The sequence below is a fragment of the Aythya ferina genome (genome assembly GCF_964211825.1).
Source record: "Aythya ferina genome assembly, chromosome: 9".
Lineage (NCBI taxonomy): Eukaryota > Metazoa > Chordata > Aves > Anseriformes > Anatidae > Aythya > Aythya ferina.
The window spans coordinates 22,882,334-22,909,172 of record NC_140305.1 but is presented as its reverse complement, the minus strand read 5'-3'; the positions used below and the strand labels follow the sequence as shown (position 1 = coordinate 22,909,172).

The 26,839-nt window shown below is 38.3% G+C and overlaps 1 protein-coding gene across 3 annotated transcripts; it reads left to right on the top strand.

The window, feature by feature from the left end:
* Nucleotides 1-1,331: 1,331 nt before the first annotated feature.
* Nucleotides 1,332-26,839, top strand: ECT2 (epithelial cell transforming 2). 3 transcript variants are annotated; one of them, XM_084529585.1, is made up of 25 exons: nucleotides 1,332-1,434; nucleotides 3,282-3,439; nucleotides 4,351-4,430; nucleotides 4,532-4,624; nucleotides 5,498-5,680; nucleotides 6,173-6,262; nucleotides 7,249-7,356; nucleotides 7,992-8,065; nucleotides 8,183-8,313; nucleotides 9,212-9,327; nucleotides 9,513-9,575; nucleotides 9,938-10,160; nucleotides 11,458-11,594; nucleotides 12,240-12,359; nucleotides 13,702-13,770; nucleotides 14,728-14,838; nucleotides 15,813-15,909; nucleotides 16,373-16,454; nucleotides 17,472-17,550; nucleotides 17,741-17,860; nucleotides 19,398-19,536; nucleotides 21,157-21,311; nucleotides 22,791-22,898; nucleotides 24,026-24,172; nucleotides 25,254-26,839. In XM_084529585.1, the coding sequence occupies exons 2-25, from the start codon at nucleotides 3,310-3,312 to the stop codon at nucleotides 25,341-25,343; spliced, it is 2,745 nt and encodes a 914-aa protein (XP_084385711.1). In that variant the 5' UTR covers nucleotides 1,332-1,434; nucleotides 3,282-3,309; the 3' UTR covers nucleotides 25,344-26,839. The 3 variants fall into 3 exon arrangements, with proteins under 3 accessions (XP_084385711.1, XP_084385712.1, XP_084385710.1); XM_084529586.1 differs by lacking the exon at nucleotides 1,332-1,434 and adding an exon at nucleotides 1,438-1,444; XM_084529584.1 differs by lacking the exons at nucleotides 1,332-1,434; nucleotides 4,532-4,624.

The following is a 26,839-nucleotide window of genomic DNA, read 5'->3' as shown; positions in this document are numbered from 1 at the left end:
TCCACTACGGCAGAACTTGTTCCAAATCTACGGGAAACCCGGCCCATGGCTCAGGGAGTGTGGGAACCTGAAGACCGGGCTGAGAATTCCTTTGCGAGGATGCAACGAAAGAAGAGCATGGAAAAAAGCCGGTGAGGGTTATCCTGGAACTGTTGAATGGTGATGAGCTTTCAAGGTCACAGAAGGACCTCAGGTTAGGTTTTACTCTGTCTGTGTGTCACTGATGGCATTGCATAATATAAAGTGCAGTTACTGTATGACTAATACTTGGCTGACTGAGGTGTCAAAATTGAAACGACTGCCTTGACTTCCGGGCTGCTATTGATACCTTTTCCTTAAGAAAATAATCCTTATTTATGTGTATCTTTCTTCACACAAACAACACCTGCTACCGTCTTTATTTGCGTTTTCCTCTTCTACTTTCTTCCAAATCATAAAAAGTCGATAGACTCTTACTGACACTAACGGCTGCTGGATCACTCATGAAAATATTTGAACTAATAAAAATCTGTAATATAAAAAAATTGAATAAGATCTAAGAACTCAATTTGGCATATAAGGATTTAGCATATAATAGGAAAACGTGCAAAATTAGTTTTTATATTTCTCATTCTTTTTACATTGAGTCTGAGGCACTGTTAACTCAGGTTTCGGACATGCTGGGCACATACAAATGAATCCCTTTCCAGATCAGAAAGCTTTAGTAGGAGAGAAAAATAGAGAAAAAATGAGGGAAAAGCACTTGGTGTCATCGTTTTTGGCTGGTGCCACCAAGTCAGCTGGCTGGCTCTCACCTCAGCTCTCATCCCCCTTATTTGCCAGAAATTGTTTATAACGAAACTCAGCAGCATGTTTGCACGCCGACACCCTCAGAAAGGCAGACGCGACTGAATTATTAATATTTTACTGATGGACAATTATTTATTAACAACATTTTAATGATGGACAGTTATTTATAACCCCTCCAAGGTCACTCAGAGGTGGCGAGGCGGGCAATGGCACAAGGCAGTGCAGGGAGAACGGCGGAGCGACGACAAACCCCACCCTGAGGCGCCTCCCGCCCTCCTCTGCTCGCCTCAGGGCGGCCCCGGCCGTTGGAAGCGTTCGAACGGCGGCAGCAGCCAATCAGCGCACGCTGACCCCACCCACTCAGCAACCTGCTCTCGGGTACAGCCGCGAGGCCCGTTCCTCTCCCACCACCAATAGGAGGCCGCCTGGCGGAGAGCGGCAGGCGGAACAGCCAATCCGAGAGGGCGCGCGCCGAACCCCCTCTTTCCACCAAGATAGGGGGAGGGCGGGACATCTGGCAGCGAAGCCGAATGAGGAGGCGGCTTACAGGCGGCCGCGGGGACGGGCAGCCAATGGGCGGCGCGCTTAGTGCGGCGGCTCGCTTTTTGAATCCGCGGCGGCGGCCGCTGCTGGCCTGGCCTGGCGGTGAGGGGCGGGCGGGGGGCCTCAGGCACGGCCTGGGGGGGGACTCGGGGGCTGGGGAGCGCTGCGGAGCCGCCCCCGGGTCTGGGGGAGGCGGTCTGGGGGCTGGGGGTGCCTCAGAGCTGCTGAGGGGTCCCGGGGGGCCCCGCTGGGCCCGCGGGAAGCTGGCGGCGGTGGGGGGCGGGCCCCTGCCCCTGCCGTGTGAGGGGAGGCTCTGCCCGTGGGCGCTGTCAGGGGGTCAGCGTCAATAATCCTAGGGCTGGGGTTATGGTTAACCGCTGGGGAGGGTAATGATGGCATTGGTTAACCTGCGAGTGCTGTGGCAGGCTTTAAAAATAAATCTGAAGCGAAATTCCATAAATAAACTGGGAAGGCCATGAAGAAGTTTGATGCCTAGCCCAAGCTACAGGCTTTTTCTTAATAAACTGGGGTTCTCTGAAAGCGCATGCTCATAGACATGTTATTGGGGATGGTACCAGCAATATGACAGGCATCACATCAGCGATTTTTTCCTTTTTTTTTTTTTTTCTATTTTTTAATCTGTAGTATTTCAAAGTAATTTTGTATCTTACTAGATGCTTTTTCGCTTTTTTTTTTTTTTGGATCTAACTTTGCAAATAACTGAAAAAAAAATATATATTTTTTTTCCTTTTTTCCTGTCATGCCAAAACATACTTAATTTTTTGTCTTCTGGCTTTATTTTTCTCTGTAACTGGATGGACGCTGCACAACTTGCAAAACAGTATGTGCTGTTCTCCTTGAGTTGTACTGCCTCACAACATTTCAGACACTGCTTTAATGTGTTGTTCTGGTAGCTGCTGTTTTAAATGGGCATCTGTGGTCATGAGAAGAGCTTCTGTTAAAGTGATACAGGGGCTTCATAGACTACAGTAGTTCATATATAGTGGTTATTCTAGGTAGTTTTTGATATCATGTAAATATTTAACGTGACTGATGAATCACAGGTAATGCAAGCTTTGTGTGCAGAAGAAAATGTGCTGCGTCTTGGGCAGGTGGCTTAGAACATATTTGCTGGTACAAGGTTCAGGTAGTTTAGCTACCTGTGCCAAATATGAAAGGATGAAGGATTCTGCCCTTCCAGTACGCAACAAACTTCCTTGATAAGCAGGGAGGGCACAGATATATTCTATCTGTGAGAAGGAGAAAACCTCTTAATTTACTGGGGGATATATCTGTATTATAGTTGATGTGAAGCAATAGACAAGATTGTATGGATAAATATCTCTATGCTTTTTAGCTTGGTAGAGACTTTGATTCATTTTGAGAAACTTGATTTTCATTTGTAAGTACTGCCAGTTCCATGCCCTGGGTGCTCATTTCCATGTAACCAACATAATTTTAATCTGAAAATGCAGCCTTCTAGCCTGTTCACCCAAAAGCTCAAATATAAGATGCTTTGTGTACCCATATTCTTCTACTAATGTTTTATGTTAATAATGCTAATATTGGTGATAACTCTAGCTCATGATAGATCATTTTAGAAGCACACGAGTGCTTTTAGTTTGTCAGTATTTTGTGATGACTTTTTTTTTTTTAAATGAACTCTAAACTTAGTGCTTCCCAGCTGTTAAGAGTTCAAGTATCCTCTCTGCAGCTTTCTGTGCAAAGGAATGGTGCTTGTGGTAAGCAGTCTGCTCAAAAACACTTCTGTAATAGACTAGTTGTCCGTCCTTCCAGCAGTTGTGCGACTCTACATACTCTTTCAGAACTGTTCCATCAGCGTGAGTGGGATTTAATGAGTCTGAAGTTATTTCTGACAGCCTTAGTCATAGGACTCTTATTAATGAGCCTTTGCAACTGTAACTTAAACTAGTGCATCTGTCTTCTAGCTGTTGTAGAAAGAAACGGGATATAATCATGGCTGACAACAGTACGCTGATGTCTGAAACCGGGAGGAGCCTCTTGGCTGATTCTTCTGTTCTTGATTCAAGAATTATAGAAACCTCCAAAGAGAATGAATTTCCTGGATCTGTTTTGGATGTTGAAGGTGATGTGAAAAGTCTATTTTAAGAAGGTTTGGAAAACTAGCGTAGCCAAATGGGTGTTGGTTTGGTATCTTTCCACCAGCAAAGGAACTGTCTGCATTTGAAACTCATCTTGATATCAAAATTTTAGGTTACAGCTGTGAAATCTAATGTGTCTTCTGACTAATATATAGAAAGCTGTCAGTCCCATTTGATGCCTCTTCTGTGGAGTAGATCACTTTAAGTGATGTTCTGATAAGTGTTTGGAAACTACAGTTGCTCTGTTGTGTAGGATTACAGGTAACCCTTAAAAAGATGAATAGTCTTGAGCTTGAAATGTATTTGATTTCTTAACTAATCTTAAGATTAAAGAAAGGCAACGACAAATATTTGTTTGTCTGCAATAGCAAAAAATAAAAAATAAAAAAAATGGCAGTAGCCAAAATCCTGTAGCAGTTTTTTGGAGCCAATGACTGTTGGACGCAGAACTTGACCCTTCTTGTATTTTGAAAACTTATGCTTGGAGAAGAACAGGATATCTAATTTAATTTCTGACATTCCCTTGTGCAACTGAGCCATTATTAGGGCACAGAAGCTATCAGAGATACCAACTGAATATTTTTCAGCAAGTCTTGGTATCCAATTCTGTTGCAAGTATTAATTTAATAATTTTGTTTTGACTGTCAGGTAAGTGTCCGTGAATTGCAGCATCTTGTTTTACCATATACTAGAAAACTTAGGCTGCATGTCCAGTGAGATATGCCTTAATGTAAGGGCAGGCTTCTTGAAGCAACGCTTATTTTCAGGGTTGACCTCGGTAAATGAGGTATCTTGAGAAGGATACAGTCTGCCTGTTCTAGACATTGCTCAATTTAGAACTAACATGGAATTTTCTATTGAAATATGGTTATTGTCTTTGTTTCTCTATAAACAGAAGAAATGCCTCAAATAGAAACAAGAGTGGTTTTGGTTCAAGAAGCAGGGAAACATGAGGAGCTTCTGAAAGCCTTGGAGGTATGTGTGTCTAAGGGGACAGAGTAGCTGGAATGAGGTGCTATGGTGTTGGACTTCTGATAACCGATTTGGTTCTGTACTGAAGTTCTCCTCTTCCACAGACCATTAAGATAATGGAAGTGCCAGTTATAAAGATAAAGGAAACTAGCCCTGGTAAATCAGAAGAAAAACTAATAAAAAGTATTATTCATATGGTATGTCATGCAATTAAGCACCTGTGATTGCATGCAGCATGTTGCACTTCACTGGGACTGAAACATGCGGATACTTTTGATATTAACTGGGGTAGTGGTCACAAGATATGCTAATTCTGCTGAGGGTGTCACTTAAATCTTTTCATTTTCTCAATTTTCTTGAGCTTCTTTCAATTTCTCATATAAGGAAGTAATATCTGCAGCTCTTAATTAGCTGTGTTCTCTAACAAGGGAATAGAAATACTAGTGGAGATATCAACTGCATGCTTATTCAGTCAACGCATAAGGTTTGCTATGAACTGACTTTAATTGGTTAGCTGACCTCTTTCTATTGAAAGCTGCATTTAAACTTATGTGCAAGAATGGGTTCCCTTTTTCATGTGAAACACCTAGAAAATACAATTTGGAACTAGTGACTGAAATTGGGACAGACCAAATTTTTAAGCCTTTAGAAATATCAGTTGTTGAACTAAATTGACTTCTGTTCTTTAGATGATATGCAGCATGAGGCTTGCTGTTGCAAGCTGGGTGTTACTTTTTAATAGCATCTAGGAGTACCTTAAGGTGTTCTGACAGTCTGAAAGGAGAGATTTCATTTCTCTTATGTGCTTAGTTTTTTTTAGAATCAGCAAATAATTACAGATGATATGTTGTCAGTGTAAACTACTTCTAATAATTTGAATTCTTATTCTTCAGAAGTAGGAATTACTTCAAGAAATTTTTAGGTGCAGTTCATAGCTATTCTTATGCTAGAGAATAATATCTCATCCAGCTTTCACAAATCCTTCGGGGAATATGTATGTTGATCGTTCTTCTAATGGTCCAAAAAAAAAAAGTTGGAGTTCGAATAATGCTCCTCTTCCCCCTCCCCAGGAAATTAAAGTGCCCTACATAAAGACGGATACAATAGAAGAGCTTGGAGATTCTGATTCCCCAGAATTTGAGACAGTCTTTGTTGTAACAGACTTTCAAGATTCCATCTTTAACAGTCTCTGCAAGGCAGATTGTCGTGTCGTTGGCCCGCCACTGGTACTGCATTGTGCACGGAAAGGAGAGGTATGTGCAGCTGAGTAGTTCTCTCATGCAGTGAGTTCTGCCTGGTGTGTTCAAAACAAAATCTCCTTTGCTTTGTCAATCACAAATACTGTCAGCGAGATAAGTTTGAGGAAAAGCAAGTTTTAGTACTGTTAGAACAGTAACTGCGTGTGATGAGAGAGCCACAGGTAAGATCACAGCTACTGCAGTAGTTGGGGGCGTTTGTGCCATTAGGAAAGGCAGCGTACAAATGATGCACTAAAAGACACTTTATATATCCAAAAGGCCTCATGTAGAGGGGAGTGGGTTGGGAAGAATACTCACAGAGCATTGCCTTTGGGACTTAGTTACTTTATCAGAACACGGGTGGGTCTGAAGCTGAGGCATAATTGAAAACACAGGCTTGGACTGTTTAATATATTTTAATACTGGGAATAATACTGTATTCAATATTTAATAGAAGTATCTTAACATTATTTTGACTAATAAGCCAACTACCTTTTTGTTTTCCAGCCTTTACCTTTCTCATGTCGTCCGCTGTACTGTGCAAGTATGTTGAACTTGGTACTCTGCTTTACGGGATTCAGAAAGAAAGATGAATTAGTAAGACTCTCCTTTTTTTCACTTCCCCTCCTTGGATGAGTAAAGCGATGCTAAGCATATTTTTCAAAATATTCTTCTCTTCTGTCACTCGTAAGACTTAACCAAGTGTAGACCTGGTATAACAGAAATGACTTGCTCTGTTTGTTCTTTTGTTTTCTTGCATGTACTAAGGCAGTGATGTTTGAGGATGGTAACAAAACTGTTTCTTTGCCCAAGAGAAACAAAACTGTTGCTCAAAGAAAAGAAAACTGTTCCTTTGCCCACTTTTTGAGTGGCATTAAACTACAATTCAATAGTGCTTTAATATTTGTACATTTAGGCTTTTCAATAAGATCACGTTTGCCCAGTGATGTTCTTTTATTTTTTTATACAGGATGTTGTGTGATGAAGTAAAGCTTTGCAGTTTTATTTGGGGCACTTGCTTCTATCATGTTATCAGGACTTTAGTTTTGACATACGCGAGTATTAAGTGGTCTTACACCCTAGCACTTTTCTGTTTTGGTGATGCAATTGCACCCAATTTTCCTATTGGATGTCTGGGACAATCAATAAGATGGCACTACGTCTTTGTTAGGACGAAATAAAAATATATGAAGCCTTTACCCAGTGTTAGGGTTATATTTGATTGTCAGGATTCAAACAGCTTGCAGTCTCCTATATAAGTTCTGGCAACTGTCCCTTCAGGCTGAATTGCCAAATCAGTGAGGATAATGCACCTCAAATTTATTCCGTGTGAAATGGTGAAGGCACTGTGTATGACGTTAGTCATGAGAGTACCAGTATCTTGGGCAGCCTTTCTCAAGGTGCATAAAATGTTTATTTAAAAAAAGGGGGGGAGGGCAAGCTAATAATTCTTCTGTTGTATCAGCTGTTTAATGCAACCTCTTATCACTTGTTTTGTAAACTGTACTTGAACTATTCTTGTACCTCTCTTGCTCCACACTATTTCAAAATATATACTTTAAACTTTTGTCTTTATCTTGCAGGTTAAGCTAGTGACCTTAGTTCATCATATGGGTGGAATTATTCGAAGAGACTTCAGCTCAAAAGTTACGCATCTGGTGGCTAACTCAACTCATGGGGACAAATTCAGAGTATGTAAGCTTCAATTTGTACTTCATGGAAACTTTGAGAATTTATATCTTCTAAATTGAGTCCTTGAATTATTTTTCAGCTTGTAAGTTACAGGCTTTTTTCCTGTACCACCAGCAATGACTTGTCATTGCAAGTTCATCTCCATCTGGTGTTGAGCTTTGACTTTTGTCTCTTAGACATATAAATAATTTTAATTCCCTGAATCTCAAAATCCCCTTTTTTTGCCAGCTCACCAGGGAAAAAGTTGAAAAACTTAGTATCTCTCAAGTAATCGTGGAAGCTACCTTTAGAATAGTCACTTCCTCTTTGTAAAAGCAGGCTGGGACTTTAATCTTTGTACAATTTATAGGAAGCAGAAAAAGATTGCATATTCCACTGGAATTTGTTTTTATGTAACAAATTAGTGCAATTCTGAGTAAATGTCAAAATAGCTGTTGGTCCTACCTCCTAGACACTGAAGAGTTGATACATTTTAACTCTTAGGTTCTGCAGTAAGAAATGATTCTTGAAGGAATGCTTGGTTTTAGGCAATGTGTATCTTGAAAAATAAAAACTATGTTAATTTTTTTCTTGACATCAAAAGACTTAAGTGGAAAACTTGCTTGTTACAATTGATGCTCTTCTTATTTTGTAGATTGCTGTAAGCCTTGGTACTCCTATCATGAAAGCTGAGTGGATTTATAAGGCTTGGGAGAAAAGGAATGAAATGTAAGTGCTTACTTTCCTCCAATCCTGAACTTACAGCCTGTTCATTTGTAGTGTTTTGAACTTATGTTTAAATAGTGACGTACCACTGACCTTTTTTTTAAAATCTCTTCTCTCCAGTGATTTCTGTGCAGTTGATGATGACTTTAGGAATCGGTTCAAGGTTCCTCCTTTCCAGGATTGCATGTTAAGTTTCTTTGGATTCTCTGATGAAGAGAAAGCTAACATGGAAGAAATGACAGAAATGCAAGGTTATTGTTTATTAATGCTGACCCGTGAATAGAATGGGGATTATAGCTGATAAATATTATATTGGTACTAATATTTCACTGAAACTGAAATGCTGGACCATGAATCCTAAAGCATTATTGAAGAATCTTCAATTTGGAAAGCTGGGAATTCATTTTTTGGATGTCAAGTGTTGAATGTTGGATGTCATAGCTGTTGAACGCTTTTTGAAACTTCCTAGGCTGATTGAAATTAGGCAGTTTAAAAAGAAATTACAGGATGCCTGAAGGTGTCATAGAAAGCTTGCAACTTTGATACGAGGCATTGCTGGTAAAACTCTTGATTGGAGGTGTTTGATTTTTCTGTGTAGTATGATGTTAAGAAATGCATAGACAGTCATGATGTAACAGGTAACTGTCTCCAGCCCTCTATTGCTAGAGTATGCATGCTAGAGAAATGGGAATGGAGCAAGCTTGTAACAGCAAGTCATCCTCAAAACAGATGGAAGCTGGCTATTTTTGCCTGTTTTCTCACTCCCTGGCCTTTTTACCTATAGCTATTTAAAAAATTGTGATATGTGCAGGTTCTAGCTTGTGGATGTAGAGAGTATTCCTGCCTTGTTCTTCAATGAAACAAGACAAATTTTTCAGAAGAATATTGTATTTATTGCTAGACATGCTTTAATGTCGTCTGAACTGTAGGTTTTCTTGACTCTTCCAATGTGTACTTTGCTACTGTATGCTGTATCTTATTTCTTAAAAGCTGTCCACTGGTTATATATGGGGTGTTATATAAGTTCCTTTCTGCTTGTCTTTTCTGTCATAAAAGCTAAGTGTTATAAAACTATCTAGTGAACTAATTTTTAACAATATTCTTCTGTCTTGCTGGTTTACCTCTTTCTATTTTTTTTTTTTTACCTAGGAGGACATTATTTACCAGTTGGTGATGAAAGGTGTACGCACTTAGTGGTTGAAGAAAGTACAATAAAAGATCTTCCATTTGAACCTTTAAAAAAGCTTTATGTTGTAAAGCAAGAGGTTAGTGCTTAAAAGTCCTTGGAATAATGTTTTGTTTATACTACCCCATATGTGAGTTGCTTTTTTTTTTTTTTTTTTTCAAATTAAGCCCCACGTTTGCATTTAGTATGCAAATTGTGTTAATGCTATATATATTATTTTGAGTACTTTTTGTTATGTAATTTTAATTTTTCTTTTTCCTTCAGTGGTTCTGGGGAAGTATTCAAATGGATGCCAGAGCTGGCGAGTCCATGTATTTATTTGAAAAGGTATGTTGAAATCCTTCACGTAAGAAACAGCTTGTATTTCAGGGTAGAATTAGCATGTATAATAGTATGTGTGGGGCCAGAGATCAAATTTTTTTTAAAGTACCGTTTAAATTCAAGATGATCCATTATAAATCTAATGTCCAAAATATTAATTTGGAAAAGCCTTTTCTTGTTTCCTGAAGGTTAAAAGTATTTTTAGTCCAAACAAAAAAATAGTATGGTTTCCTATTTTTGGAAATAAAAATAGGGCTTTGTCTGGTTTCTCTGAGAAACATTTTGTGTGTTCATCTCTGACTTACCTTTGCACTGAGCTGATCTGGAAACAGCAGGTAAAAATGCTTAACTGAACTTTCTTATTACAGTCGGAGAGTCCTGGCCTCAAAAAGTCTGTGTCACAGCTTTCTCTGAATACTCCAAACAGCAACCGCAAAAGGCGTCGTTTGAAAGAGACTCTTGCACAACTGACTAGGGAAACAGACATGTCACCGTTCCCTCCTCGCAAACGCCCATCAGCTGAGCATTCCCTTTCTATTGGGTCCTTGTTGGATATCTCTAACACTCCTGAGTCAAGCACTACCAATGGAGGTAGAGTGAAAATCTTCACTCAGTCACACTGCAATGTTTAAGAGCTCTCTGTATATGAGGGATAATGACAGTGATGGGGAAGCCTTACAGGTTTTGCTACAGGTTTCCTGAGTAATTCCAGGTTTCCTTTGAAGTGTGTAGGATGCAGAATTGAAGAGTTCAGACAGAGGCTGTGTTGCCTCTTGTCATCTCAGTAAGCATATTCAGCAGCATATACAGAGGGAGGTATTTAGAGTTATGCTGCTCTTTTAAAGCAAAAGCTTGCATACAATTCTTAGACTGTATGAGTACTATATATATATGTAATGTATAATACTTGTATACAAGGGGTAATGGTCTTAAACTAAGAGCAGATTTAGATTAGGTGTTGAGGAGAAATTCTTCAATGTGAGGATGGTGAGATACTGGAACAGGTTGCCCAGAGAAGTTGTGGTTGTCCTGCCCTGGAAGTGTTCAAGGTCAGGGTGGATGGGGCTTTGGGCAACCTGGTCTGGTGGGATGTGTCCCAGCCAATGGTGGGGATTGGAGTTAGATGAACTTTAAGGTCCTTTCCAACCCAAACCATTCTGTGACTTTTAAGTCAAAGTAATCTCAGAGGCAGAGCCTGTAAGTGATAATTCGGAAGGAATACAGGAAAGCTTCAGCTGATCCTAAAATTAGCTTTCTTAGATTGTGCTGTAACTCTTGTAACACCTGGTATGAAAGCTTCTTCTATGTAACATCAAACAGTTTCAGGAAGTGCTACTTAAATTATTGGTCTGTTCTAGGTCCCCCTCAGCTTTAGCTTTAAGAACAATAACCCTCTTTTCTTCCTTGTTACTCCAGCACCAGCCATCTACCTATAATGAAATATTGTAAATTTCGTATGTCAAGACTTATCTCAAATGTTTTTTGGGTTACATAGCTAATGTAAGATGAGGCAGCTGAAAGATTTGCTTACATGGCAAAGAGAACTTAGAAAAATAATGTGCCTCATATACATATAAATAATGTTCAGCACCTAACCCCTTTTTCTACTAAACATAAGAGTTAAGCTGCTGACCTTCCCTTTAATGGTTTACTAGCGGCCTAATAGCTTAGAAGCAATTTTGAGAAATGATGTGTTACTGTTGTTCTATAATAAGGTGGTAATAGTCATTTCATAGAAGGAGCCCTGATAATTAATGAAAAGCTTTTTTTTTTTTTTTTTTAAAAGCCTTCTCTTGAATTCCAAAGGTTTTTATCTTGGAGGGTGAATTTTTCAGGAGCTTTGAATTGTAATACAACTATTTTCTTTTGGAAATTTCTCCAAAATTAGAAACACCAAAATCCTGCGCAAGGCCTTCAAAAAACTCAACTCCTCTTCCACTGAAGCAGTCTGCAAGATGGCAAGTTGCAAAGGAATTATATCAGACAGAAAGTAACTACGTTGATATTCTTACAACAATTATTCAGGTAAGCTGGCATTAAAGCAAGTACAGTTCAATTGTAGTATGACACCTAGTATTTAGATAATGTTTTCAACCTGTGATCTTCAGCTTTTTAAATACTTGGGGCATGAAAGGTTGGTGAAAGATGATGTATACATTCTCATGTCATTTTACTGGCATATAAAATTGTTAATCATAAAGGCTGGAAATTATAACTTCTAATCTGGGATCTGCAGTTGGTTTGCAGTTGGTATGAAAACCCAAAGCTTTGAGAAAATAGGATCTTCGTGACTTAGATTTTTAAGATATTTGTGCATAGAGAGATGGAGGAAAAAAAAAAACGCCACAAACTTATTATTCCAAGAAGAGCAGTGTATTAAACAACTTCTTAGAAGTAAAGCTTTTCCTGGAAGTTTTTCACTTTGCGGCTTATTATCTACCTAAAGAACAAGCCAAGGTGTGTGTGAGTAGAAAAGTAGATGAAATGTTACTGAACTGAGTGTTAATATCTTAAAACCACTCTTCCGTAACACACTCTTGCCAAGTAGCAACAAAATGTCTCAAGATTGTGACTGTAGAAAAATATGATCTAGAAACAAGACACCATTGCTTTCATCACTATCACAACTTGTGGAGGGTGAAGACTTCTTTTTCTTGTCCAATTCATCAGTTATTTCAAGTTCCATTGGAAAAGGAAGGACAACTTGGAGGACCAATACTTGCACAGGAAGAGATTAAGACTATATTTGGCAGCATTCCAGATATTCTTGATGTACACACTAAAATCAAGGTAAGCTGTGACTTTGCCCCACAGGGGAAACTATGATGCAGGCTTTAAATACTTCCTGCATGTGTAACATGATGTCTGCTGGATGGATACAGATTCTTCCTGGTGAATTAAATTTACTGTTTAACCTATGGAGTTAAGTTAAAATTTAAAGTATGTTCTGGATTTACACTTATTCATAAGTACCTGAAGTGTAAGTGTTGTACATGTAACTAATACTGCCATTTGTGAGCTGGCTTGTTCTTTTCCCATGTTAATCTCCCTTCAAGTAAGGGGTCTTCTGTAACTGATACAAAATTGGTCAAAAGGGCCAGAGGTGCCAAATAATAGTTTAGCTCTCACAAGTGCTTACAACATGCATATTTCTATTGATGTGGTAAGCAAGGACTCTTGGAAGAATAGCTAAAGTTATCAAACTTTTATTGATGCTTTGTTTGCTGTATTTTGGTCTGAGTCTCACAGCAGACTACAATGCAAGTCTTCATCAAATATAGTCATAAAATTTCCTCCAAATAATAGTTGGTCTGTTTGTGTTTCACAGGCTTTAAAAATAGATGAATGTTCAGCATATCTTTTAGTTGTTGGGATCCCATCTAGTTAATCACTGACAGATGCTGATGTAGACCTCCTGTGATTAGGAGAGGAAAGTAGTATGCATGTCCAGGTGGCAGATAGGATTCACCTGTGGCACAGTCACTTATGTTTAGTGTGACTCTATTTTCTTTCATTGTTTGTGTAATAAAGATGAGAGAAGTGGAAGAAACATGCGAAGAATGCTAATGGTGAAACCTTTCAACTTAAAGGGAATCCTCAACTTCAGCTGTGCCCTTCTATCCACATAATTAGCTGACAGTAAATAAGCTTGATCCTTATCAAGTCGATAGAGGCTTAACAACTTGCTCTCACTTTTCTTGACCCCTGGTGCACTGAGTGCACCTATGCAACACCTATGCATGTTCTGTTTGAATCCTATCTTCTGTTATGGACTTAGAGTCCTGTATTAATTTGTCACTTAGTGACAGTTGGTTTAACTGTCCACTGTGTACACTTTAATCGTTTGGGGTATGCTCAGTAGGGTGGTGGATGCAGATCTGTTGCAGAGTTGGCTAGTGCTGACGCTGGTAGATTGAGTGCATGGATTCAAAACTGTATTTGGTAAGCCAGAGGTATTTTGCTATCATTTCTTAATAGACTTAAGAGTGTTAACGTGGAGTTGTACAGCTCTTAGGATTGCCTGTTATTACCGTCTCAGTTTCTTTGCTAACTGACAGAACACTGGTCCCATCTACAGCTTTATGCAGCTCACACTTATTTTTTTTTCTCCCAATCTTTGCATGTAATGTAGGAAGACCTGGAAGATCTTATGATAAATTGGACTGAAAACAAAAGTATTGGTGATATCTTTCTTAAATATGTAAGTCTTTCTTTTTTGTGCATTAGAACTGAGTTGTTATTTTACCTTATAAATAATTCATTTGTAGGAGCTAGCAAGCACACAAGCAAAGCATTAAAGTGAGGAAGAATGCTAACTTGTATCATTGTATTTTCTATCTAGACTTCTTGGTTGAGTTGGTCTTGACATGGATTACTTATGCATCATCTAACTCAACCAATAAATCTGAGTGTATGCATCAGGGAGTAGAACTGCAGTAAGTGTGGCCTGAAAACTTTTAATTCACAACACTATAGACATACTTTCTAATCAAATGTTAAAAGGGACTTACTGTACTCTCAGTGATCTTCTGCCTCCTTTCAATAGTGAGGAACTAGAAAAACAGGAACTTTTTTGCAGGAACTTCCTGTGTTCTCTTAGAGTTGAAATGTGTGAATAAGGACTCCATGTTTTCACAAGTACATAATGTGCAGAACAGGAAGACTAGGTCTGGGACTGCAGTGCATTTTAACATAAGTCTGCTACATATCCCGTGCTTCTGACTTGATCATGCTGAGGCAAATAGTATTTGGCATTCAAACATTTTCTGTCTGAGGTATTGCTTCTTGTGGTTTAATATTTTTTAAAAGGCGATTGCATGCACTGGAGAAAACACTAGTCTGAAATGTCCAAAACTTGCACCAAAAGCATCTTGCTGGATGAGAATCTGCCTTCTATGTTGAGAGCTGTTCAGCAGGTTCTAAGACTGTCACATATGTGCTTGTTTCTGAGATTGGTCTATTTCATCAGCAGCATTGCATGCCAGATGTTCAAGATTCAAAAGTGTTTATTCATGTTCATATAACAAGTTGAGTTTGAAACACTTTATGTTCTTTATTAAAATTTGCCTTTGAGCAGCTTCCTATGGCTCAGGGCATACAGACATATGTACAATGCTACATAAGATGTAAAGCAGAGCTATAACTTTTTATTTTTCAGTCAAAAGACTTGGTGAAAACATACCCTCCATTTGTGAATTTCTTTGAAATGAGCAAGGAGACTATTACTAGATGCGAAAAACAGAAGCCAAGGTTTCATGCCTTCCTGAAGGTGAGTGTCTACAGAAATAAGTCTTTGGGTGGAACTTGGAGGCTATCACCAAGCATATTATTTAATGCACTCGATGAAAGAATGTGAGATTGTGGAAGCTTGGAGGAATGTTGAACATCTCTTGGTGAGACAGAAATAGGAAGGATTTGAACTTCAATCCCTTAAGCTCCTCATAAGACTCTTACAAAAGAGATACAAGTTCCTCTTTTGTTACAGCTTCCAAGCTAGTTTGGTTATATGCATCCATTGCTGAAAGAGTGCATTCTGATCGTAGTCTCGCAAATACATGCCTTCTCATTCTTTATTGGTCCCCCTCCCTGTGCTTAAGACTTGTATTTCTGCAATAGTTTTTAACTCCCTTTTGGCAGCTGTTAAAGTTCCGGAGAGGTAAGATATCTCAATGTTCTTGTGACTAGCGAATGAGAGCATAACTGTGGAGATCTAAGGGAGAGACTGTCTTCAAAGAAAGAGTTGTCTGAAGAGGAGTCTTTACACTCTGGAAATTCCAGATAAATACTTAAAGCTACTCTGCCCTAGTAGTTAACTATAATTCCTCCTCTTTTGTATCCAAAAAGCATCTCTCAAAGGAGGAATAATCAAACTAACAGATTCCAGTTCTTGTTTTCGGAGGTGCCAGGAGTTCTATCTACATACTGATATTTAAAAGATGGAGAAAAGGCATAAGAACACAACCAGATATCCTGTCTCACCACATCTTAGTCTTAGCATCCAAAACAAGGACTTAGAGGTTGATGATATGGGAAGTTTAATCATTCTGAGCATGTAGATCAAGTGGTAAACACAAGGTAGATTGTCTGAATGTCTTAACATGTCTCTTAATGATTGAGAATCTGCAATAAATGATTCTGGAAAGCTTCTACTGCAATGCTAGTTTTAGGGAAGACAACTTTTTCTCCTGTTTAATTAGAAAAATGAGAATCACTTCCTACTTCCTTTTTCCCCTTTTCCACCAGATAAACCAGGCTAAACCAGAATGTGGCCGCCAAAGCCTGGCTGAACTCCTTATCCGTCCTGTTCAAAGGTTGCCTAGTGTTGCTCTACTACTAAACGGTAACTAGTGTTGTTGGTTTTCCTTATTAATTTGTTGATGAAGGTGTAAAACCAAGACAGTGGCTGCTTTTGGCATGATTAGGAGCGGCTTCTCACATGAAACACACCCATTTCAGAGAGCTGGTCATGCCTTAATGGCAGTCAGCAAAGCAGCCCTCTTAAATTGGCTAATAACAGTAGTAACATAAGCATAACATCCAGTTAAACTAGTATTTAGAAGCTGCAACCAGAAACTGCTTTGTCACTTTAAACACCAGTGTGTGTAAGCTGAACATCGGTGTGTGAATACACTTGAAGGCTCTAAGGTGACTTTTAGTGGGCTGTAGTGGTAGTTCTTGAGGATGAAATAGATACAAAATTGTTTTACCTTACAAGCAAACTGGGAAACCAAGAGTTAGGAAGACAGATTCTCAAGATCATTAGGTCTCTAAGGGTCTAAAAATTGTAATATTTTTAATTGTAGATCTGAAGAAGCACACAGCAGAAGAGAATCCAGATAAAATCATTCTAGAAAGAGCTATTGAATCACTAAAGGAAGTGATGACGTAAGTGCTACTTGTTCTATGACACTGTTAGATGTTTAGTTCTATTTCTTCCTTCAAAAATGCTGTAACAGTATATGTTGCTACTGTATACTTAGTCTCCAGGTAAGCATACCTAATCCTATGTATTCTTCAGAGGGTGGTGAGTGCCATGATTGCCAAAGGATTCCCCACCTGAAGAATGGGTGGAGGGGAAATAAAATATCAAAGGTTTCAGAAATGTGTGGTTTTCCAGATTGGTCTCCATTCTGCTGTCTTTCTGTACCAGAGCCCTTGAAGGAATCTGTGGTGTTGTAACAGTGTTCCTATCCAAGGGGCTGCTGACTCCCTGCCCCTGCATGAATCTGAATGATCTGACTTCTCTGTTCTGTTCCAATTCTTATTTCTGTCCCCTACAGAGTGGAAGAGATGCATTTATCTTTCAATCTTACATATATGCGTGTCTCTACTGAAAGGACATGTTATTGGTGGAAGATTAGTTCGTCTTGTGGTCTCATATTAGCTATTCTTGGCACCATTTCACAAGTTAATTAGCTTAAAGCTGAAGCTGTTCAGATTATAAGGCTCAGCTCTTTTGAAATGTAGCATATGTTTCCAGCAATGAAGCCTCCTGTATTAGTTGAGCAAAAGTTTCTTATTTTAACAACAGTTTGTAATCTTACTCCTCTTGCATTTGCTTCCTGGTGAAGTGCATGCTTGACCTAGGGGGTGAGAACTGTAAAATGTGCTATGAGAAAACTGCATTGGATTGGGGTCTAGCTCAAAATCTCTTGGGTGAGGAGGGAAATGTTGTACTATGTAATGGTATGCCTGCTAGTGATGACATGACAAGAATATTCTAGTTCTGAAGTTTCTTATACTTAGCATATGGTGCTTAATGAGCGAATGTACTTGCTTCTTGTTTTTTTTCTAATGCTGTGCAAACTCTGAATGTTCAGCTTCATTATTTTTGTGAGACTTAAATGCAGTGCAATCACTTATAGTTGCTTGATACTGAAGATAAATATGTGCTTCCCTCAGACATATTAATGAAGACAAGAGAAAAACGGAGGCACAAAGGCAGTTCTTTGATGTTGTCTATGAAGTTGACGGATGTCCAGTAAGTAACTTCTCTGAAGCTGCAGACCTGTAAAAATGACTGCTTGCTTGTATTGCTCCATCCGCAAAAGTATGCGTTGTTAAAATGCTATGGTGCTGTTTTAAATAGATTTCCAGTGTTAAGTTGTAAGCAAGTAGTAATCCAGCCCTCGAATTAAATGCTTAATGAGCTTTTTGCTTCTACCACATAGGCCAATCTCCTGTCATCTCACCGAAGCTTAGTTCAGCGTTTGGAAACTGTTGCTCTTGGTGATGACCTCTGTGACCGGGGAGAACAGGTCACACTCTTCCTGTTCAATGATTGCTTAGAGGTAAGATTACTGTGTGAGTACTTCTCATGAATTGAGTTATAAAATGCTTGATGCAAGATGTAAATTTAAACAAGAAAAAACAAACTTTGAAGCAGAATTAGGGATGCTCAACACATCACGATTTTATCTTTCTAGTAGCTATTGTGTAAGCAACACAAGTAACTGGTCAGTTTTGGACAGTCTTGCAGCCAGATCAAAAAGCTGATACTGAGGAGCAGTGGAAGGCATTTTTGCCTTGGCAAGGGAATTAATGCTGTTTCATGGAAATAAGACCAATATCTCTAACACTATAAAAATTGGCATCATAAGTGACTGATGATTGTCTTGTCAGTCACTAAACTTTTTTTTGTTAGTATATGCAGGAATCTCAGATGATTAAAGTAGCGTTTCTGCATTGTATGCCAATGTCTGTTCTCTTCTGAGCAGTGAACTATATCTTTTCTTCTGTTTAAAGCAGAACATAGAATTCTCAACATATTAAATTGCTTATCTGCATAACACTTTGAATGGTACTAACAGATGAAAAAGCACTGGAGTCCCTGGCTCAGCAGGCTGTTGTTGAAATTTAATTGTACTTAATGTGAGTAAATAGTGGACCTCTGAGACAGGGATGTATGTGCTTTGGCTACCAAAGAAAATATCTACATATCAAGTGTCTAGAGTAACAGTGTGTTAGGAAGGTCCAGAAGAAATAGTAAACTGTTTTGGAGACTTTTGTGGAGAAACTGAGGTTGTAAGTGACAGTCTTTGGAACTCCCTGTTACTGTCTGTGGCAGCAAAGAACATCAGGTGGGTGCTCTTCTTAGTCTTCATAGAAGACCAGCTCTAAAATAATCCAAAAGCAGTGACTTAAGTACAAGCTTTTGTCTCCTAGTGATGCTTGTAACTAGTGATGAGCTCTTCCTGGGAGTAAAGTTTAGAAAGAGTGGTGAAGCTGATTTAAGGAAGGAAAGGAAAACAAAAACAGTTCCACTAAAGCCTCTTGACTTCTGTAAAACAGAAGCTACTGACAATACCCTACTTAAACACCTAAGATACATATGTTATAATGTAAAATAAAACTGATGAACATCCCATGTAAAACCTTCTCTATGCCTGTATGCATGAGCAACAGCAAGTAATAGTTCTGAGACAGAACATAACACAGATTAAATAATTAGTATAGATGTCTTTTCTGTTTAAGTCTAGACTGCCTTATGGTAGGTAGGTTTTCAGGTGTCCTTGCTTGTTCTGCCAGGTGGAACTGAGGTTTGTAATGCAAAATTCCTGTCCCTCATTTTTTTCAGAGGTTAGGGTACTGCTGCTAAGTAAAAAGTATTGCTGTGCCACTCGAACCCTTGATAAGGAACTCTTAACTCAAGATTCACTAAAGATTTTTGTCATAGAGTAATGCAGCTCTCCAAAATGCTCTTCAGAATATTTTTCTGTAACAAGGCTTTCTGTGCATCCCTATATTCTAGAAGGGAAGAGTATAGAAGGCAAACAAAACAATGGTAGTAGGCTTTCTAACTTTAACTTGTCTTCTCTTTAACTGCAGATTGCAAGGAAACGTCACAAAGTTATTGGTGGTTTCAAGAGTCCTCATGGCCACACGAGGCCTCCTGCATCTCTCAAGCATGTTGTTCTGATGCCTCTTTCCCAGATCAAAAAAGTCCTAGACATCAGGGAGACAGAAGGTCTGTATGTTTTAAAATGCCATGATAGCTAATGAAAAATCTTGTTCCAAGTGTGAAGGATGAAGGTTTGCCATCATGGGATAGAATGCTAGGACGTACTTATTGTATGGTGTGTTAGGTATGAGATTTTAGTATGAGCTGTTCAAAGCTCTGTGAGCTTCAGAATTCCTTGTACTGGAATCTTGTATGAGGCTGTAGGCAGGCTGCTGAGTTGGACAGGACTATTAGATGGCATTAACATAAGCCAGCCAAATGGCAGTATGAATTAGAGTATACTTGACAGCTCTGAAATTACAAAAATAAACAAAACACCACAAACAACAACAAAAAAACAAACAACAACATATCAAACAAAAGCCCCAAACTTTAGTCTAAAGTGTTAGGCTGACCAGCTATGAGAACTGTTGCTGTGAAGCTAAATCTTTGTAACTGATGATAATGATTCTCAGGAGGAGCTATGCTTAGCAATTTAGGAGAAAGATTTAAATGACCTCAATTTCAGTGTCTGCTTTTCTGTACCGAGGCCTTAAGGGTTTCATTGAAGTAATGCATTGCTAGACCGGTTGAACTGATGCTACAAAACTCTTCCAACCTTGCTAGTGACTTCTTCCAAAGAAGTCTAGTCAGACTAGTTTCTCTATCTAGAAAGATTTGGTATCTCCCTTCGGGTGACAGTATGCACGTCACACTTGTTCTGCTTATGTTCTTTAAAGCAGAATGTTGTATCTGTTCATGTTCTTTAAATGTTCTCTAATGTAGGAGCCCAATAAAAAATAGAAATGGCAAAGCAGGTAGGTAGCAAATGTATAGCTTACCTACATTTTTAAAAAGTAATTTTGGGTTTCCCTTTAAAAATACTTCTCTTTAAAAAGTCATCTTAATTTATGGTATATCAGTTATGAATTTATGGTATAGCACTTTATTAAACATAATTAGCGCCGTGAGTGGCGGAAGTCATTTTTAAGCATATTGTTTAGTATTTCCAAAGAACTTTAGTAGACAAATCTTGGGGAGAGGTCAGCTACTCTAACTTACAGGACTGCTTTTCCAGTGCTGCTTTTCTGAATTGGTGGTGATATTTTTTTCTTAACTGTTCATCATGCCTTAGCTGCATCTTCTATAAAGTTTCAGCAAAAGATTAATTTTCTGCTATCAAGTGAATGGTGTTTGTCAATAAAACTTCTGTAACCTGAACCTTGAATGTCATATTTAGTGCTGACATCTTTTGTTGCTATTTCCTGCCTTACAAAATAGAACAAAGAAAACGTTTACCCTATGTCAACTAAAAGAATGATCTGTCCAACATTTCTCAAGTTAAAGAATGAGATTGATATTTACTGCTGTATCCAGTAAAGGTTGAGTAGTCTGCAGACTACAGCGTACAAACTATTTGAATAAACTGCAACCTCCTTGATGAAGGATGCAGACAGAACTCATAGTGCTTATGCAAGTGATACAACAGCTATTGTGCAAGTAAGTCCATGCACTAAGAAATGTTTCCTCTAAATCTAGCTCCAGGTAGATGGAGGGTTAACTATTTAGAAGGTTACCCCCATAATCCTCAGGGACGGCGAGGCATATGAAATGAAACTTTTTTCTTGTTTTTTCTTAAATTTGTAGATTGCCACAAAGCTTTTGCCCTGGTTGTGCGTCCACCTACAGAACTCAACAACAAGCTACTCAGTTTCCAGATGACAACTGAAGAACCTCCTAAAGAAGATTGGTTGAAGATGTTGTGTCGGCAGGTGGCTAACACAATTTGTAAAGCAGATGCAGTAAGTTCTCTGGAGCCATGTTGTTGACTGGAAATATTTTGCTCTGTTTGGCTTGAAGTATAGGAAGCTAGAGAACTTGTTAATGTTCTAGGTGAAATAGAGCAGAAAACATTTGTGCTAGCATATCTGCAAGTGAGTAGTTAAAATGTGGAAGAGGAAGCAGCCTGGAAGTTAGTCTCTGCAGAAGCTAATAAGTACTTGAAATCAAGACTCTCACCCTTCCTCTATCATAGATTAATGATCTATAATTTAAACTCTGCACTGCAGATCTTCAGTAGGAGAAGCTCTAAATCACATTGTCTTCAGCTTGCTTTCACTGTATCTTAGCTTTACTTTGAACTTCATGTAGGGACACAGGAATATGAAACTTGACTTTGATTTTTTTCTTCCAAGTACTGAGTGGAAAAAGTACCAATTCAGAAGTTCTAATTTACTTTAATCTGTATCAGTCATGTGTTTTCACCATCTTGATTCTGATAAACATAACGCAAAGGGATGGAAAGATGTCTTTTGATAGAAATTTAATCTGTGTAACAAGCATTTAATCCTTGCACAGGACATTCAGAATCATGCTGACAAATTGCAACCTACTATGCTCAATTCCGTTTACTGTAACTTCTGTAATTATTGCTTTGTAGCATCTAATACCTCTTTCTTGCTAATTTGAATGTAAAATTGAATGTTAAGTTTAGCATGCTTCTGTTCTTCCCTGGTTTTTAAGAACTGTGTGTGAGAATGAGATAACATAGCCTTGCCACATGGTGGCAGTAAAAGCTTTACCTACTTCTTTGTTAGGCACTAGGACTAGCCATACAACTTGCTATTTGGTGTCCTTAGGAGTTCTTGAAACGTTTTTGGGTGAACTGTCTCTTCCCCAAATAAAGAAACAAAGGCAAAAAACCCCAGCAACCTTGCACTCCCATGTTATACAACCCCCCCTCCACTTTTCCTGTAAGTAGCTACTCAGAGATTGCTTTGCACTCTGACTTTGCAATCAGATTGATTTGCAAATGCTAAAATTTGAGTGAGATGTGGAAGGAAAAAAGCAAAGGCCATTCTGAAACATCTATTGGGGCTTAAGCTGAAAGGCTTAGTCTTAATGTTTTACAGCTGGAGCTGTCAAGATTTCACTTAGAGTCTTATGTGCCAGTGAACCAGAAGGTTATGTAGTTAGTGAGACTTGCCAGGCATGCTTCCAAACCACTGCCTTCGCTTTGGTCAGCCCTGAACTTGAAACCAAATCAAACCAAACATGAAACTAACAGATGAGGTGGTTCTGTAAGCTGACTGCACTAGTAGTCAATCTCATGGAACACCATCAGTGCAAGTAACTGTTTAACTGTATGTTAAGAAGAATGAGGCAATATGTGTACAGAGAAATATGGCAATTAAAAACCCCTTAATCTGACCTCATGAACTAAAAATGCTATTTTAAGTGCTGATGTGTCAACTGTTGTTAAGACTACTTTTTGTCTGTAGGAAAATCTTATTTATACTGCTGATCCAGATTCAGTTGAAGTAAATACTAAAGATATGGACAGTACTTTAAGCAGAGCATCTAGAGCAATAAAGAAAACATCAAAGAAGGTAAGATGAGTTTTACTGTAAAGCACTACCTTTGTAGAATTTTAGGGAATTGCACTAGTATTCCTGTTTTCAGGTGCTTTGTAGTACTTATGGCAGTCACAAGATAAACTTAATCTGAATTAAAGCTTTAAGTTTTTTAAGAAATAAAATGAAGTATAAGTTCCTTAAAGACAGGAAGTAGGAATTTGGGTTTTGAACTGCCTAGTTTTGGAGTACTTTAAGCATTGTGGTCATAAATCTTATGTAATTTTTGTATTTCTGTTATAGAATTATGCAACTTACTTTAGTATTTTTAATTTGTTAAATATAAAAAGACTTCAGCTATAACTTTTAGTATATTGAATGACACCTTAAAGCTGCATGTATTTATCCAAATTTGAGTAACTTTACAAGCAGGGTGGGTATTGAGTGTGCATGTGCTATTGGTAGAATACACTGAGAATGTAAGAAGTCTTGAAGACTGATCTCTGCCTCTATATGTTTTCCTTTTGTGTATGGTGTAGCAGCTCTTGACTAACCGAAGTATGCCCTGTTTTGCTAAGAGGACCCATCTAGGAGGCAGGAGGAAGGCTGCATGTCTGCTCTCATGTTGTCTGGGCCTGGTTCTAGTGAGCCTTGCAGAATGTGAGAAGGGGGGTGATTAGAAGATGAAGCAAGGAGGAATCCGTTCTCCAATTCTTCTCAGCAGCCTTTAAGCTGTCTTTGTGTTCAAGATAATACAGTTTCTCTAGAAAAACTATAGAGGCTACCATAACTTGGAAGCTGCTAAAGACAGAGCTGAGAGCAATTTACAGGAGGGAGGCCTGACTTTGCAAAATGCAAGATGTGGGGAATCCTAGTAGACTAGACCTTATTTTGACTCCTCCCTTAATTTTCTTCTCAAAACTTTAATCATTTCCAAACAGAAAGAACTAAGAAGAGGAGGTGTAGAGGGGACCTTAAAAGAAGTCTACAAGCGGTTCTGATTTATTTGCTTTTGATATGGTCATATTAAGGAAGAGATACCATACATTTTTGACTCAGAGCCTGTCCTACAAAGATTCAAAACTTGAATGGTAGCTTATTGTAGTAGTTATTACAGCCTGTTTTTTTTGTCATTGTATAACAGTGTTTTTCAAACTCCCCAGGTTACAAGAGCATTTTCCTTCTCAAAAACACCAAAGAGAGCTCTTCGAAGGGCTTTAATGTCACATAGTGCAACGGAAGGAAGAAGTCCCAGTTCGGCTAATGAGAATTATATAGGCAGCCGCCTGACCAGTACGTCGTCACTGGCAGTAAGTGATTTGGCTGTGCAGGCCAAATAAGTAACCTTCTTAAGAGCACAGTTATTCTAATATCTGGTGTTGATTTTATTCTAACAATTTCAGTGATCCACAGTAGAAAAAAGCTTAACTACATTCACAGATGTACTGAGTACTGAAGTTGGATAGGGACTGCTATTTAAGGAGGAACACAGGATTAACTTTCAAATATTGCCTATGACTGCAAATAGACATGCTGTAAACAGACGTTAGATTTCATAGCGAAATGGCATGTCCTTATCTGCTTAATCTGCTTAAAATGTTGCTATTTGAAAGATTCTTGAAGCATGCAGCTACAGCCAGTTACCTAACTACCATGACCACATTGAAAAGCTTGTCTGTGGTATAAAGAGCAGTGGAAGATTGCTTCTGAAAGTATTTTAATGACTAATGTAGAAGTATAAAATCTGAGCTGATACACAGAGGTTAACTTTCAGTACTGTATACTGATGCATGAGAGTCAGTACAATTTTAAGTCCCAGAAGCAGCCTGTGTTCCTACCACCAGAAAAGTCAGCTTTCTGCCTAGCTTGTGCATAAACAGGTGCAGTTAAAGCAAGCTTTGACAAGTCATCGTGATATAGTCTATTGTTCTCCATAGCCAAGAAGGTATGTGTTCAGCATCTGACTTGAGGCTCTAATCTAGGAAGAATACAGAAAGTTATAGGGTATGAGGGGAGCCCTGTTCTCTAATATTTTCATAATGCATCTCTTCTTAAATTTGGAAAGAGTATTATTGCATAAAATGTGATGCAAGGTACACAATTGTTTAACTCTTAAAAAAAACAAAACAAAACAAAACAAAACACATTCTGAATCTCTGGTCTGGTAACAATAAAAGTCTTTCTTCTAGTTATCATCTTTGTCTTCTATTTCTTTGGTTTAACTTTGCTATTCAAAATCCAGAAATATTGAACCATTAATTTCAAAAGCCACCAGCCTTCAACATCTTTTTTACAGATAGGTTCCTTATGCTATATATCAAGGTTGAAAAATGACTACTGCAATATTGACATTGATTAGTAAATGACTAAATGTTTTTTCTTCACCAACAGGGTATTCCTTCTCCTTCCTTGGTCAGCCTTCCCTCAATCTTTGAAAAGAGAAGTCATACATTAAGTCGATCGACAACCCACTTGATATGAAGGAGGCTTAAAATGCAATGCTGTATCATGGTGACTGACAAACAGCTGGCTGTTCAAATGACCTGTTGCTGACATTAATGGTACCTTAGTCATTAGCACTTAGCAATGATTAGCAAAATGTTAGTTAACACTAAGTTAATCACAAAGGTGTTTTCAGTTGTATTGATGCAGATCATCTAATCAGTGGAATAAGTAACTTGGTCTTCATTTAAGACCCAGTAATCCCTTGCACAAGGTTATTTTTTCACTGACAAAATGGAATCATTTTCTTTTATGGAAACTGGCCCCTGCAAGCAATAAACTAGTTTACCAGCTTTTGAAACGAGGATGTTGATCACAGAACTTACTGCTAGTTTGGATGACTCTCATGCTCACCAGACTTCATCAGTCGGCTGAAGGCTCTAATGTTCAAGATGTTGATTTCTTAAATGGAGATGCGTTATGAAGTATCTGACCTTTAAAGTATGACAGTTAACCTGTTGTACAGCTGCTTATTCCAGATATTTTTATAAACATAGCTGTTTGTGAAGAAATAAAATTCAGTTTCTCTATGGTCTTCTGCAGCCTCACTGTAACACAGTGCTATGTTACGTGGTTTAGTCTGAACAGTAAGCTTAAAGAGTATGACTAGCTTTGTCCACAAAAAGTGATTAAGAAAAAAATGACATCTTTGAGATGGAAGCTCAAGAAAAGTAATTGCATTCTCTTACATTACTAAGGGCTGCTTAAAAATAAACAAAAGAAACAACTTCTAAATACAATTAACAGCTGGTTAACAGCTCACTATTTAATGCATTGAGATTATTGGTGTGACATTGTAATTTAAGGTCCTGGTTTAGGTGTGCTAAATTTCAAGTGTACTCCTAAGGCTTTTATCTGGCTTTCCCATGTATCTGTGTTGTCCTTCATAACTACATCTCCTCTCAAGAGTCAATATGATTCAATGCTATCTCAGGAACCATCTAAATATGTATATTTCTGCATTTCTTTAACGGTTTAACTGTCTATATCAGCAGGAGTTTTAAACTTCTGGTATCTTCTCAACCGCCAGTGTCCTGTCTTATGTCTATATGTAATTAGTGATGTTTCTGAATCTGTCAGACTGTAAACAGTTTTTTATATCTTTTTGCCAATCCAAGTGATGTAAATAAACTGGTTAAAATAACACTGCTTATGGTTTTGCTGAAGAGGATTTTATGAAAGTCTGTATTTCTGCTTAAAAAAAAAATGAGTTGCAGCCTACAAATGTACTCTAATAAAGTATATAGCTATTTTTAACAAGGTATACAGCTTGGTAGGCCTGAATCTGCCAAACTGAACCTTTTATTTTCTTAGTATGTTTGCTATTCTACTTTCTTTCACTGGATGTATATCCATGGGTGTTTTGTCTTTATCCATTCAAAGCAAGCATCTAAACAAAATATGCACTGACACTTATGTAATGGAATAAATATCTCTAGGAAAGAAACCAATAAATACTATGCTGAAACTATCAA

Excerpts from the sequence above, each read along its gene's own strand:
- ECT2 (XM_084529585.1), top strand. The coding sequence starts at position 3,310 with ATGGCTGACAACAGTACGCTGATGTCTGAAACCGGGAGGAGCCTCTTG. Across the intron at positions 4,625-5,497 it reads TAAAAAGTATTATTCATATG|GAAATTAAAGTGCCCTACAT; the intron begins GTATGTCATGCA and ends CCCCCTCCCCAG. Across the intron at positions 22,899-24,025 it reads TAAAGAAAACATCAAAGAAG|GTTACAAGAGCATTTTCCTT; the intron begins GTAAGATGAGTT and ends CAAACTCCCCAG.